This window comes from Mustela nivalis (assembly GCF_964662115.1).
Source record: "Mustela nivalis genome assembly, chromosome: 9".
In the NCBI taxonomy this organism is placed as follows: Eukaryota; Metazoa; Chordata; class Mammalia; order Carnivora; family Mustelidae; genus Mustela; species Mustela nivalis.
This window is the reverse complement of record NC_139028.1, coordinates 70,633,414-70,648,588: the sequence shown is the minus strand read 5'-3', so window position 1 is coordinate 70,648,588 and position 15,175 is coordinate 70,633,414. Positions and strand designations below refer to the sequence as shown.

The 15,175-nt window shown below is 52.1% G+C and overlaps 1 protein-coding gene across 15 annotated transcripts in view; it reads left to right on the top strand.

Annotated features, from left to right (window-relative positions):
* Positions 1-15,175, top strand: part of DENND2B (DENN domain containing 2B) — a 173,187-nt gene that overhangs the window by 141,566 nt on the left and 16,446 nt on the right. For 14 of the 15 annotated variants that reach the window (XM_082683040.1, XM_082683042.1, XM_082683047.1 and 11 more), the window contains 7 exons: positions 1,501-1,637; positions 8,998-9,149; positions 10,606-10,821; positions 11,740-11,836; positions 12,434-12,478; positions 13,443-13,627; positions 15,060-15,169. In XM_082683040.1, coding sequence (XP_082539166.1) covers positions 1,501-1,637; positions 8,998-9,149; positions 10,606-10,821; positions 11,740-11,836; positions 12,434-12,478; positions 13,443-13,627; positions 15,060-15,169 — 942 coding nt within the window. Of the gene's footprint in view, positions 1-1,500; positions 1,638-5,038; positions 5,169-8,997; positions 9,150-10,605; positions 10,822-11,739; positions 11,837-12,433; positions 12,479-13,442; positions 13,628-15,059; positions 15,170-15,175 lie in introns of those variants that run through there. The other variant, XM_082683039.1, reaches the window with a different exon arrangement.

Sequence of the window (15,175 nt, the reverse complement as noted above, 5' to 3'; positions counted from 1 at the left end):
TACCTGCAAAAGATGTTGACCCCACTGTATGTATATCCATGAGAGCTTGATCTCAGACCACCAGTTTCTGTGGGCCCACGTTCACGAACCACTGTACTAAACCTTTGCATATTTAACTGGGTGAGAAGTCTGGGTCAGAGACAGATTTGGGAGCCATCATGGTAGGAATCATAGATAGAGTGATGGCCATCAGTATTTGGCCCCCAGGAAGTACAGAGTGAGAGAGTACTAAAGATGGGACTCTGAGAGACCCTGGCATTTAAAAGACAAGTAGAAAAGGCAAACCCCTCACAAGAGCCCAAAAAGTAAGTGCCAAAGAGGCTGTTGCCTGTGTCACAGAGGTGAAGGAAGAAGACTGCTGTTCCAGAGTGTTCAGCTGTGTCAGGTACTCCAGAGTAGCTAGGCAAGCTGAGAACAGAATGTGGCTTTTATAGTCCTTGACTTGTACCCCAAGACTCTCAGGAGTTTTTCATTAAACAAGAAAAAAAGGCTGAGATGTCCAGTGGTACCCAAAAGAAGAGGGAGGTGTTCATGGGTGGGAGGAGGTCTTCAGTCAGTGCCTTTCCTTTCTCCCCTTCCCCAGGAGTTTGCTGGGACCTGCCTTGGAGAGAGAGAGAAAGCAGATGGGGGTTACGTCTTAGATAATGGAGGAGAGGAGGAGAGAGTACTGTGGGCCCAAGCTATCTGAGGAGCTGACAAACTGTGGTTTTGAAATTCTGCAAATGACCATTTGCAGTGTGCAAAGGAGATGACTAGCTGAAGGGAAACTGGGTCTTGGAAGTAGCTTCTGACTACAAATTGGCCTTCCAGTTCTACCTCAGAAGCAGTATGGTTTTGTTTTGTTTTGTTTTTTGAAGTCTCAGCCTTTCCTCTTCCAACAACCTACCTACTACCCCAACTGCTTCCCTGACTCCCAAACAGCCCTGGGCACCACCCACCCACTTTTGAGCCCTTGCCACCTGTTCAGATCAGGAGTCTTTGCTAGAATGCAGGTGTGATGGAGTCTCCAGAGGCAGAACAGGGACTCCATTCTTGTGGTCCTGGCGGATACTTCTCAAGGATGATATGCTCCAGGACTTGGAGGCCCAGGTCAAAAGCTTAGACCCTGGAGCCAGACAGCCTGCATGAGTCCTGCCTCTTGTCACTTCGTCTCCCTGAGCCTCCACCTCCACATTCATAAAACGGCACAATAGCTCATAGCAGTGTTATGAAGATTAATGATATTCACCTGCAAGGCATTTGATACGGCATCTGACGCACAGTCCCCATCCTAGCTGTGGGGGCTGTTACAGGCTGTTCCTGGGGTGCAGGAACCCAGTCTGGAGCCTTGCAGACCCTTTTCTCCTCCTTCGAATGGTAAGTTTTGACCCATCTTGATGCATTGCTTGGTAGCTGTTGGTGAGGAGGACGTCTCGTCTTTGCTCTTGCTCATGGCCATTCCCCCAACAAGGCAGTCGGACCCTAGTTTTACTGGAATGACTTATGCTCTGTTTTCCACAGAAAATCCTTTGAGTTTGAGGATGCATCCAGTCTCCAGTCCCTGTACCCCTCTTCTCCCACTGAGAACGGTACTGAGAGCCAACCCAAGTTTGGATCCAAAAGCACTTTAGAAGAGAACGCCTATGAAGATATTGTGGGTAAGCTCTGGCAGAGGGGATGGGCTGGCTCGTCTCTGGGAGCTGTAGGGCAGGAACAGGAGGGACACCTTAGATTCAGCTTCATTCACCAGGGGCTGAGTTGGCCCAGCTTCTGGAACTTCTCAAGAAAATGGGCACTAGAGGAAGCAGCTTAGTAAAGACTGAGCAGCTGAGAAATTAAAGCCTGACCTTGAATGAACTGAAACCCAAAGGGTTTCTGGGACCACAAAAAGGGGAAAACCACATCATCCTTTTTTTTTTTTTTTTTTTTTAATTTTCAGAAAACTTCCTTAGCTGTGTGTCCTTCCTTAGTGGTGTGTCTTTAGGCAAATCACTTTTCTTAGACCTCTGTCTTCTCATAAGGTGGTGATGATGATGTTGTGATTTTAACAATAATAATGATAATAGTAATAAAACTTCAAGGGATTATTGTTAGAATTCATTGAGGTAAAATGTTTTATCATAGTACCTAGCAAAGTGCCTGGTCCTTAGTATCTGTCTCCTACTTTCCTTTAAAGTAAATGGTGTCAAGAAAGTGTCTGAGATTTTACTCTGCTTGCAAACAAGTCTAGCCCTCCCCAGTTTCACAGATGCTGACACAAGACACAAGACTCTTGGGAGACAAAGGACTTTATTGCTCATGGCACACAGGAGGCATGAGCTCCATGTCCATGTGGGTCCCCCTTGCTCCCAGGTCCATGAGGCAGTGTGGAGGAGGTCCAGGTAGAGGCTGTATATGCACAGTGGGTCTGTGTCCCAGCTGAGGATCTCCAAGCTTAAGGAACCCCAATTTTTTCAGGGGGTGGCTAGCAAACAGGCCCAACCTTTGCCCCACAAAGAGACATTATCTTTATTCTGGTCAGGAAACAAATCTGCCTCTACCCTCTGGGAAAACACCCTCTGTCTTCTGAGGTGGTTTGCTATACATCTTTGAGATGGTAGTCTGGATGATTTCATTCCTTCTTGCTCAAAAGTCAGAAATATAAAGTGCCATGGAGAATTGTCCTTCAACAACTGGGAAGACTTGGTGTTGGCAAACCTGTGTTCCAGGGTCAATGAAAAACCAACAGAGTGGGGTGGGTTGGGTTTATTTTGGGCTTTCATTCTAATTCTGGCCTCGTTCTCTTCCGCGGATACTTCAGTTCTGTTCAAGTAATGTGCTGTGTGTGAGTGTAGATCACTCAAGAGAAGAGAAGCAGTGTGCTGTGCACTTGACCCCTCCTCTCTCATCTCCAGCTCTGTCTCATCTCTGTGTTAGGACTTGAGGCTGGAGACCATAGGCTTAGATAACACATTAGAGAGGGAAGTGGCCCTAGTGGAGAACCTTCCAGATTCTCCAAAGACTGGTGAATCTTCAGAAGAGGAGGTCATCTATTCCCTCATTTGATCTGAGCCACTAGTTTCATTGTTTTCTCCTTACAACTTGCTGGGCTGGAGTTTCTGGAAAAATAGCAGAGCACTGCTTGGATCCACTTAGGCACTGCTTCCCCAGGAATGGAGTGCATAGTATACAGCCATCCAAAATTAGGTCATAACCGGAAGACTGTGGGAGTGGGATCCCTAGAATAGCAAAAGGGTTTAGGGAGGGAGACCTTTTCCCTTAACACTGGGAAAAAGCTTTGTACACATGGTCTCCAGAGTTGAGGTCAAGAGCTGTGGGGATCAGAGGCACAACCCCATCTTCCTCCCCATTCCCGTTGCAGGGTACATTCCTGTTCCCTCTAGCTGAGAAGAAACTGGAATGTGTTCTTGCTGCCCGGGGCCCTTGGGAGCACCCAGTGCAGCAGCTGCCCCCTCCCCCAGCCCAGCGGGCTCTGCCCACGCTGTGCTCCTCTTCTCTGAGGGGGCTTTGCAGCCTGACCGGGCTGACCAGGGATTTCAGGAGAGGAGATGGATGTTTTTGCATCAACTGAACAAGAGAAAGAGAAGGTTTAACCATTTCTCCCTGTCCAGAGTTCCATGATCCTAACCTCTGTTTAGCCTTGTTTGGGGACTGTGTCTGGTGGGGTGGGGGGAGATGAGAATTTGGGGGGCACTGTCCTGGGCAACAGAGCTGTTCTCTGGGCCTCTTTGGTCAGGTTAGAGAGAAGAGGAGGAGGGAGGCAAGGGTGTCTGGGTCTCAGTCTCCAGACTCAGTAGAGGAGTCTTTGCCACTTTGGGATGCTGCAGGAGGAGGGAAGGAAATACCGGAGCAGCGTGGCTCCTTCCTGAACGGATGAGCTAGAGCTAGGGGTAAGGGCCCGGGATGGGAGGAGGCTGCAGTGGGGGCGTGACCCTCGCTGCTCACCTAGCTTCTGGATTTGGAGCACTGTGCAGAGCACAGGAGTAGTGCTCGGGAGGGTATTGGAAGGAGGGCAGGAAGTGACCTAGGCACCCGGGTTTGGCTTCAGCCTTGAGGGTGGCGGGGTAGGGCTGTTCAGCGTCTGTAATTAGTTCACTGCCTTGGACACAGCTTCTTCCTTTGTATCCCCTACAATAGCACTGGCTAAATTTCTAGACCAGGGAGGCTAGAGGGAAATCTAAGAGAGAATATCTCTTTCCTCTTAGATTCTGGTTGATCTGTCCCTTTCTCCTTCCCTGATCCAAGAATTTGGATCCCCCAGAGGCTTCACGGGGGCCCTCGTTGCTGCACTATGAATGTCAGTTTCACTTTTGCCTGGGATTGAACAGTTTCCTGGACTTTCCAGGAGCCTTCTCTTCTGTTCTTGGCCCAGCCTGTGCTCTGTGAGCTTCAGGCTGGGCCTGTTTGGATTAACCAACTCTTACCCTGCTTTGCTTGCACAGGGACAGACAAAGCTTTGTTTTGGGTGTGTGATCATGGGCTTGTGGGGGACAGGGAGCTCCTGTGTTAAATCTCCATCTTGGGGACCAGTTGATTGGATTGGAGTTGCTGGTCGGTTAGAGGTTGAGGTTTAGTTGGCCCAGAAATGAACATGTCTTCTCTATGATCAGTGGACTTGAACGAGAAGCCTTGGGGAATTTGTTGGACTCCCGCCCACATCAGGCATGACGCCTGGGGACCTGGGGTGGGATATTCCGAGACAGGCTGAGGTTTGTCCTGCTAATTTGCAATAGAGGGGTTCAAAAATAAAGTTACTGCCTTGCTGCTTCCTGGGCTGTTAATTCTCGCCTGTCCAATTTGACATCTGCCCCTGGAAGATGCTGCCGTCCCACAAAACCTTATAATCGTTTGCATTCTGAGGCTGACACTTAAAAATGCACCGAAGGAAGCAGCTTATTAGGGAGTTATGTGGAGTGGCCTCGGCGCCTGACCAGGGAGCCTGGACTGCATTCCTGCAGAGATTCCCACTCCCAGCAGCTAGTTGGGGCTGAGGGAGCGTTTCCAGGAACTTGAGCGGGATGGGAGCTGGGGATAGGGCCGGTCAGCCTGACTGCAAAGCTTTTGGAGCTTCTGCTCTCTCCGTCTTCTCTCACTTGTCCCCAGGCTGGAAAGTAGGAAGGCACAAAGGGTACCTAACAACACCAAGGCTGTAGGCTGGCCAGTTGGAGAAGGGTGTCCCGGCTTGGAGGGTAGGTAACAGTTGGCTCCTTAGAGCTCCGCATCTGATGTACTGTGTGTTGGTGGGGAGAAGGGGGTGTGTTGGACCTTTATCCTGGCCCTCTCCGCTGCGTGAAGGAGGGGAAGAGGCTGAGCACCAGCACAAGCAGCTGGTTGGAACCAGGACAGGTTTTGACAGGGAAGCTACAGACCCTGTGCCCTAGCCAGGGCACGGTCAAGAGGCTTAGGATTCTGTGGAAAGAAATCCTCAGTGTCTGCGCACTTACACACCTCTTCCCTGACTGGTTCTTCTAGTTGTGCGTGTGTGAGTGAGTGCGGGTTGATGTGTGTGGTTCATGACCAAAGGAGCTGTGGGGAGGAGCGGGGGCAGGGCTGGGTGGGGCTGGTTTCTTCCTTCAAGAGTATCCCTATGCTAAGTTTGGGCTCTGACAAGCCCCTTTAAAAGAGTGCAAAGCAGAAATTCTTGGCGATGCCCTTGTTCCATATCTCATCAGCAAAGCTGGGAAGGGTTGAGACCTCTGGCTTCCCCAGCTGGGCTTGATGAGATGGGGCTGCTCAGGGTCTGGCTTCTGGGGAACAGGGCCTTCCTCTCCCACTCCTCTCCTCAAGCAGTCAGTGCGGATCGGCCTCCAGCAGTCCGTGTGGGTAGGAATGCAGGTGACGGTCTGGTGGTCTGCCAGGCTTCCTGTCTCCCATCTATGCCCCTGCTAACTCTTCACCATTTCTCTCCACTCAGCTGTAGCTACTCTAGCCTTGTTGTGGCTTGCTCCCGGGAAGGAAGTTCTGAGCTCTATTCCACAGCCTCCTGCCTCTCCCAACTCTGAGCCATTGCTTTGGGATTAATTTTCTCCCAGCAGGTTCAGGTGTGGTTCGCCTTGAGGCCCACTTGGTATCTGCATATTATCCCCATCCCCTGGGCATCCTTATTACCTGGAAGGATGACAGGGAATATGTCCGTGAGACAGCTCCAGAACAGTGGCTGGGAATAATCTAGGACATGGAGAGTAGCAGGTGAACGAGGGCTGTGAGGGCCCAGCTACGGCTGGGGAGGCAGGGCTTGGGCTGGGGCCAGCAGTCATTTCCTGGAGCGGTGATGAGTGGCCTGATTCTATCAGAGAGAATTTGAAACATTGCTGAAGAAAGAGGCTGGTGTTAAGGCTGGGAAGGCAGGAGGAACAGGCTTTTGAGGCTTTCCTGAAATTTTGTTTCCAGAGGCAACGTTAGTATTGAGACCCTGGTGTTCCCACCGGTTTCCTCCCAGGTTGTCTTCGATGTGCCTCAGTGTTGTGCAGCTATTACTTCCCTGGGCTTTGGTCTCCTGCATCTTTTCCTTGGAGTGTTGGATTTTGTATCCATGTTCAAAGCTCTGATCCCTTGGGAAGAAAGGAGGAGAAGGAGAGAGGGAGGGAGAAGGAAGGAATGAAGGGAGTTTGCCTTGGGAGACATGTCATGGCACTCCCAATCTAGTAGAAAGTTTAGAAACATCTATCTAAAGCAATGGTTCCTAACAGGGCAGGGGGGTAATTACATCCATCCAACCCATTAATCCATCCATCCATCCCATCCATCCTTCCTTCGTTCCTTCCTTCTTTCTGTCTTTCCATTGCTCCTTCCTCCCTCTGTGCCCCCGGCCATCCATCCATGCCTGCATTTATCCTTCTGCTCAGGGAACATTTGGCAGTGTCTGGAGACATTTTTGGTTCTTACAACTGAGGGGATGCTACAGTCATCTAGTGGATTGAGGCCAGGGTTGCTGCTAAGCATCCCACAAATGCGCAGGCGAGCCCACCACTGCAACAATCATCCAGCCCCAAATGTCAGTACTTTGGACAAACTCTAACCTAAAGCAGTTGAGTCAGGGTCATCCTATTGATTCAGGGATGATGATAAGGACTCTGGCGGGTCAGCCATCCAGCCCAAGGCAGTCTGGATTTGATGAGCTTGTAATGAATGTTCTTCCTGCCCCCATCAGAACAGTGATGCTCTGGCCCCATTTCCCAGGGTCAGGAAGATTGTGTCCCGGCACTCTTGACTCCTGAATCCTCCCACCTCATCAATACAGGTCATATGTTGGAAACAGACCAAGAAGAACTGGGTGTCTCCTGCCTCCTCCCTAAGTGCCCAGAGTGGGGTAGGCTGGATGCCAGTTTTGATGCTTGGCTTTTAGAGCAGGGTTGCTGGCCGGCTCTGCTTAGTCAGGACTCTGGAATGGAGACCGGTCATCTTTCTAGCATGGCTGTGTTACAGGGAAACGTCTGCTCAGTTGCTGAGGACTCAGCTTGGTGCTGGGAATCACTTCCTCCTGTCCCAGATCCTCTCTTGACCCGTTCTTGACTCACTTTCAAGAGATTTGCGTGGCTTCCCTGGTAGCTTGAGTAGGTGTGACAGAAATCTAACTTTCACACCTCTCCCTTCCCCCTACCTCTGCGAAAGCATTTCCTCAGTAGTTTTCCATGGTAGTAATAAGTAGATACCCCCAGTTTGGGGGGAATCTTGACTTTGGAAATTGAGAATTCTGTAAGCATATAGGGATTGGTTTTTCTCCTGTGTCGCATCCTAGGAAAGCCTACAGTCTCAGCAGCCTTATTTCTAGTCCTGTAGCTTTTTCCTCACCTGCTCTCCAAGAAGTGGTGTCTGAACTCCCCTGGGGTGTGAGGTACACCTGGGCATCTGCAGGCTCAGCAGTCACCAGCTTCCAACCCGCTGAGGAACAGGGAGAAGAGGAGTGAGCCCCGGTCTCTTTGTGTATGCTGCCCCCAGCAGAGGGTAGCATATATTTGTTGGTCACCAGTTGCCTGGGTCCCCAGTCCCAGACAGGGATGTCCATGTGGCAGGGAGGATATGGAAAGATAAAGGAAGGGGAGCAGAGGGCCACATTCACTCTCATTGCCCACAGATCCGTGGCAGGAGGCACGTGGTGTTCTGAGGCGTAGAGAAGTCCAGGTTTGGGCTGCAGGGAGAAGGGCAGGTGCGTAGGGCTCTGGGATGGAGATGCTTTTACAGGCAGGGACTGTGCTTTCTGCTCCCTGAGATTGGCTGGCAGTGCCAGGATGGTGCCTGCTGCCAGGGATCTTAGCCATTCGTCCTGAGAAGCTCAAACTCCCCACCCCACCTCTTTGGCAGGGATGGCTAGCAGGCCTTTCACACCTCCCCTGTGTCACAGCAGGAGGGCTTGTTACAAAAGGGGATTGAAGACCATTCTCTTATTGTAAGGCCAGTGGTGGAGTAAACAGTGACCCTGTAGTGAGAGTGCTGTCACTACTTGGCTTGCCCCTGTTCTGGTGTGGGGTTACCTGTGGACCAGATGGAAGAGCTGCCCTGAGAGAGTTGGTACATAGGACAGTCAGTGGGAGGGAGGCCTGCCAGCCCCCTGCTCCTTGTAGTTAGGTTTGTTCCTCCGTGCCCAGCCTCTGGAGTGGGTCCTCAGGGGGCATCTGCAGTAGGACAGCCATGTGACCTCTGAAAGCCTTTCCTACCTTGAACTGTGCATCTCTGGGGCTTTCACAGCAGGAGGCCTGGAGCTAAGGAATGAAGCCCGGTGTTGGCTTTGTCCTCTGGCTGGGCACAGGCAGGGTAGCTGAGCCAGTCTTGTGCAATCTCTGAATTTATAAAGCAGAGGCCAGACGAGGCTGAGCTGAACTGGGGGCGGGGGGTTTGCTTCTGGACTTGGAGCTGGGATCTGTTTGTAGCCTCCCCGCAGCAGACGGGCAGCTGTATGACTCATGGGCTGAAGGGCCAGGCAGAAGCCATTCTCTTTGGTTCACAGGAATTCTGCTTGTTTATTTGTGAGTGTGTTTCCTCCTTCCCTTCTCCTAGTCTCTGACTTCTCCCCCTCTGCAGGAGATCTGCCCAAGGAGAATCCATATGAGGATGTGGACTTAAAGAGCCGAAGAGCAGGACGAAAATCCCAGCAACTGTCTGAAAACTCCTTGGACTCTTTGCACAGGATGTGGGGTCCTCAGGACAGGAAGTACAACAACCCACCCACTCAGGTAATGGCAGCCCCGATTTGGGCCAACACAAGGGCCACAGTGGAGGCCTGTCCTGCCAGGGTGTGGGCCCGCTTCCACTCCCACTCTTTCCCTCACTAGTACTTGGCAAAGGAGGTGACCTCAGGGAAGAGCTCTGCATGCGGGGACTTCTGCCACGTTGAAATCCTTGTGGGCACCCTGCCCTCCGTGCTCCCCTTCACTACTTGTGCTCTGCGCTGCAACACGAGCCCCAGCTGCCTCCTGTCCTGTCATTGCTCCTGCTCCCTTTCTGTGGGTAACAGGAAGACGGGACCCTGGTTGGAGTCTTGGTATTCAGCAGCTCTGGCAGAAATGATCTCAGTACTGACATTTGGGGGCCAGGCATAGGCCCAAGAACCAGATATGGAGAGCTAGATAGGTGTCTGCCAGACCTGGAGCCACTCATGTTGGAGGGAATGAAGACTGAATCGTCAAGAAAAGGGCTGATAGAAGGCAGGATGAGAAAAAAGGTGAAGAGTCAAAGGAGACTGTTGGACTCTAGCTCATTCTGGCCTTGTCCAGGGTGGACAGGGGGCAGGAGAAGGAGGCAGGAGGTGCTTTCTTGGACCTACCCAGGCAACTCTAATTCTCTTTGCAAATGGAGGGACCTGGACATTTTATAACATTGGCTAGAGAATACAGAGATGGTTTCTTCTGGCTTTGGAGTGATATAATCATTTTTACAAAAGATTCACCTTTCTCATGAGCTATGTTCAAACAGGCCCCCACTGAATTTGTGTGGCCAGCCTGACTGGGTGGGAGGAGGACTGGCTGAACAGTGATGAAGGATGATGCCAGGTGCAGAAAGTGGGTGGGAGGTGGGCTGAGTGGGCAGGGGTGCTGCCTTGCTAGCAGGCAGCGGGATCTGTGGAGAGTAAGGTGCCTCGGAATAAGGGTGCTGGCTTCGACTGAGGGAGTAGATCGGGGCTGGGGAGGGGCAGCTGCAGTGAAGGAACCACCTGGCTGGGAGGCCCATCTTGCCAGGCTTTGGGAGTGAGAGCCCAGGGCCCTTATGTTCTGCCTAGAAAAGGTGAGCAGGGCCAGGCTGCTATGTGGATTATGGCCTCTGCTAAGGAAGCGTTTTAGGACTGGCTGTGGGAAGGAGATGACCTCCGTCAACCAGGCTGAATACTGAGCCAAGGCTAAGCCTTGTCCCAAAGCTCAGGAGGAGCCCCCAGAATTCCCGCTTGTCCTTCTCTTTCCACTCAGATGAGAGCCCAGTTTTTTAGCCTCTGTTTTCTTTTATCTGGTAGAGGTGGTTTGGCTTCCTTTGTGGAAGCCGTGTCTCATCTAGCCCTGACCTGCTGATGAGCAGCTGAGGTCTTACGAGAGGAAATCCAGGCAGAGGGAAATTCCAGGGTGGGATTCAGAGGAGCCAGGGATGCCAGCCAAGGCATATGTGCTGAAGCCCTCTCCCACGTCTTCTCCCCCGTACCAGCTCTCCCTGAAACCCAGCAGCCAGTCCCTGCGCAGTGGGAACTGGTCAGAAAGGAAGAGCCACCGGCTGCCGCGATTACCCAAGAGGCACAGCCATGACGACATGCTGCTGCTGGCTCAGCTGAGCCTGCCGTCTTCACCCTCCAGCCTCAATGAGGACAGCCTCAGCACCACCAGTGAGCTGCTGTCCAGCCGCAGGGCCCGCCGCATTCCTAAGGTAGCCTCCCCAGAGGGGCCACCCGGGGCTGGCTGGGCAGGTGGGCAGGCAGGTGGGCAGCTCTCTCCTCCTCTTCCTTCCCTAATCCAAGGCTGCTTCCTCAGTTCTCCTTGAATAAATTCTGGGCCCTTGCACTGGCCTTTCTTTTTCACCTGGTTAATTCCCTGTCTTATTAACAGAGATGCAATAAGGGGTTCGTGGGTGCACAGATGTTAGGGGAGGGACAGACTAGGGAGCACTCCTTGCCATTGAGTGACCGGAAGCCAGTCCTTTAGGAGACTCCCCACTGGTGGAGTGTGCACTTGGAGATCTCTGTGTATACATAAACACTTCTAGGCTTTGAAGGGCCCAAGACTCAAACTTGAGTCTTTCTTTCTCCGACTCTCAGAATTAAGAGTTTTCAGCAATGAGTTGCATACACAGGCAGTCAGACCCAAATCCCCAGCCCAAAGCAGCAGGATTTAGCCAAATGGTATTTTTAGCCTGCAAACAATGCTTGGGTATATTGGGAATTAGCTCCTTCCTGTCGTGGTCCCCAGGTTATAGCCTAGAGGGAAAGGCTCCAGTCCTTGTTCCTGTTATTACGTCTGAAGAGCTCTTTTGTCTCCGTTGGTTCAGTGACTCTAGGGACCCAGAAGCTCCCATCCTGTGTAGTTTGATCACAGTTCCTTCCTCTGGGGAGCTAAGTTTAACATTCTTGTGTAGGAGCGGGAGACCACTTAGGGGATGAGGGAGAGGAGAGCTACCGGCCAGTCTGCACTTGGGGTCAGTGCAGCAGGGAGACCAGAACTGGGCCCCAGTGTGGGGAGGGCAGAAAGCATGCACCTTGAGGGAACAAATGGGTTACTAATCAGCCTTCTTAGAAATAGGGGCAGCTGGTGTTAGGGTTATCTCACGTTCGCTGCTTTTCTCACCCAGCTTGTCCAAAGAATTAACTCCATCTACAATGCCAAGAGGGGAAAGAAGAGGTTAAAAAAACTGTCTATGTCCAGCATTGAGACAGCATCACTGAGAGGTAGGCCTTGATGTCTGAGTGGTTCAGGTATCGGGGGCCCTTGGGCAGTAGGAACAGGGAGAGGTACATACTAGCCTCAGTTTACCCTTCTGTGGGCCAATCCCAGGATCCTCCTGCCTTCTAGGAGGATAGAGTCCCCCCAAGAAACGGCACATAGAAAGGGAGGGCCAAACAAGGAAGGAAGCCATGGGTTGGGTTAGTTCAGGCACTGGGCTGTGAGGCTCTGATGAGGGAGGTGGATGTGGGATTCTGGTTCTGCCAAAAGGAAAGGCCAGACTTACTGAGCACTGTGGTCTGTTTCCCATTTCAAATCTTGGCGTCCTGGAGGTACTCCCTGTGATCCAGGCCTGTAGGCTTCTCTGCTGTCTCGGCCTCCAGCTCAGGCCTTCAGTAGCTTCCCCCAGATCAGGACTGGATGGAGAGGGGTTTGTATAGCAATTAGCACCTGTGGTTTGAGCTCAAAGGGACCCTGGGCCTAGGGGGCCCAGAAGAGGTAGGATTCATCCTTTGTGAGAAGAGCTGGGAGGGGGGGCCCAGGAAACATTGGCTGTGGAGCAGTGGCTCAGCAAGTGTGCACTCCTGCTGTTACTTTTACAGATGAGAATAGTGAGAGCGAGAGCGACTCTGACGACAGGTTCAAAGGTGAGGCCTGGAACCCCTTCCCAGCCCTGGCTGTAGAGTCACCCCCCCCTCCTCTGCATGTATAGTTCCCACGTCCCCAGCTGGCCTGCTTTGGAGGGCCCACAGGCAGGCAGGATAGCAGCTGACGGAGCAAAGAGCTCCAGGGAAGTCCCCTCCTACTGTATGCAAGGCAGCCCCGTGATGGTTGAACTCAGACAGCCGCCTTCACCTGGACTTCCCCAAGCTATTGTCTGTGAGAATTGGGTGTTGATTTGCCTGGTAAATGCTGCGTATCTGGAGGGTCAGAAGTGGGTTTAGAAGATTTCAAGTACCTCTTCTGGCTTTAAGAATTGTGCCCGTCTGAGGAAACTGGTCCTCTAGAGGCATTGAGACTACTAACCCCCCAAATCCACAGAGAGGACTGACACCTCCCTGAAAAGGTTCTGGGAACTTCCTGTTCCAGCAGCCTTGGATGAATCTCTATTTTTTCTCTCCTGGGAAACCTGTCTAGACTTTCCTGGAGGGTTAAAGTCTATGGGAGCTAGCTCCCTTCTTCCATCCTCTACTGGTTTTCCCTGGGGTAGGGACAGGGACAAAAAGTCCAAGTCCAAGGACTCTGAGAGGGGCCCGGGATGAAGCCTGCATGGTGGTTCCTATCTTCTCCTGTTGGTACGAGGCAGGGGTAGGTGGGTGCCTGGGTTTTGCCTGGCTTAGGCAGTCCTGTCAGCCCCAGCCCAGCCTCCAGAAGGCCCAGAAGGCCTAGCATAGCAGCCCCCCCATTGCAGGGCAGGGCCTCTGCATAGGCATAGACGCTTTGCTCCTGCCACTTCAGCCCCAGACCCAGCTGCAAGAGGTGGTCAGACCAGGCTTCTGCACTTACAGGTGGTCCACAGAGGCAAAGCCTGAGACTGGGGTTGGCGGGGAGCTGATGTGGGGTCTGTGAGGGTCCAGTCTGCCTGTCCCCTGACATACAACCTGCCTGCAGCCCACACACAGCGCCTGGTCCACATCCAGTCAATGCTGAAACGCGCACCCAGCTATCGGACTCTGGAGCTGGAACTGCTTGAGTGGCAGGAGCGGGAGCTTTTCGAGTACTTTGTGGTGGTGTCCCTCAAGAAGAAGCCATCTCGAAATACCTACCTCCCTGAAGTCTCCTACCAGTTTCCCAAGGTGAGGCCATCTCTCCCCCATCCCCCCCTCCTCTGGCACCTTCTGTCTGCCTGGGCTATCTCTAGGGCAAGAGAGATCCTGTTCCTGCCATCGCCACTTACCTCGCAGTGACAGCCCTGAGCCTGGTGCCTGCCAGCTCGCTGGGGAGAGAGGCGTTCTGAGCCGTGGGTTTGGGCCAGTACTTGTTCAGAGGGTGAGGGCATAGAGAACACCTCTTAGTATGCTTAGAATAAAACCCAAATTGGTTATAAGGATGGCAAGGGGCCTGGTGCTTCTACTTTATTTCTCTTTTTTAAACTACTTTATTGAAACTTAATTCACATACTATATAATTCAGCTATTTAAAGTATACAATTCAGGACCCCTGGGTGGCTCAGTCGGTTAAGTGGCTGTCTTCAGCTCAGGTCATGATCCCAGGGTCCTGGGATTGAGCCCCGTATTGGGCTCCCTGCTCGGTGGGGAGTCTGCTTCTCCTTCTGCCAGCTCATGCTCTTTCTCTGTATACAATTTAGTGACTTTTAGTATATTCAGAGTTGTAAAATGAATATTAGAACATTTTTTAAAAAAGATTTTATTTTAGAGAGAGAGAGTGTAAGCAAGTAGGGGGAGGAGCAGATTGGAAGGTAGAGAGAGAGAATCTGAAGCAGACTCCGTGCCCAGCATGGAGCCTGGCACGGGGCTTAATCTCACAACCACGAGATCATGACCTGAGCCAAAACCAAGAGTTGGACGCTTACCTGACTGAGCCACCAAAGTGCCCCTGAAACATATTTTTATCACCCCAAATGGAAACTCTGTACCCTTAGCTGTCACTCCCCATCCCCCCACCTGCATTCCCTCTCACCACACCTTCCCTGCCCATCACCAGCCAGCCAGCCAGCCAGCCTGGCCTCCTTGCTCTTTGCCTCTGCCCGGAATGTTCTTTCTTTAGCTCTGCACATTGCTGCCGGCTCTTTTTCATTCCTCATTCTCTGCCCAGATAGTACCTCTTCCAGGAGATCTTTCCAGATACCTAAAGTATCCCTCCTCCTGCCCAGTTCCCTCTGTCACAGCACCCTATTTCTTTCTTTTGTGGCAAGATCTCCTTTGGAGATTTTGTTGTCGATTGCTCACTCTCCTGACCAGAATGTGCAGGGACGGGGACCTTGTCCACTTTGTTTTCCATCAGTAGCCCTAGCATGTGACACAGGGCAGGGGCCACATAGAAAAAGCGCTCACTTGGCACATACTGAATGAATAGATGATGACTCAGCTCTCTCCAGACCTCTCTGTAGGAATCGGGAATGGGGACAGGATTGTTGAGGAGCATGCCAGTTGGTAGGATGCCATCTAGAGCTCTCAGGACAGGAGATGCTTCTCAGCTCCCCTCCCCTACCAACCAAGAATCCATGTCTTCTCTTGTCTATCTCTCCCCATATTCCTCTCCCTGCAGCTGGACCGACCTACCAAGCAGATGCGGGAGGCAGAGGAGAGGCTCAAGGCCATTCCCCAGTTTTGCTTCCCTGATGCCAAGGACTGGCTTCCTGTGTCCGAGTACAGTAGGTGAGG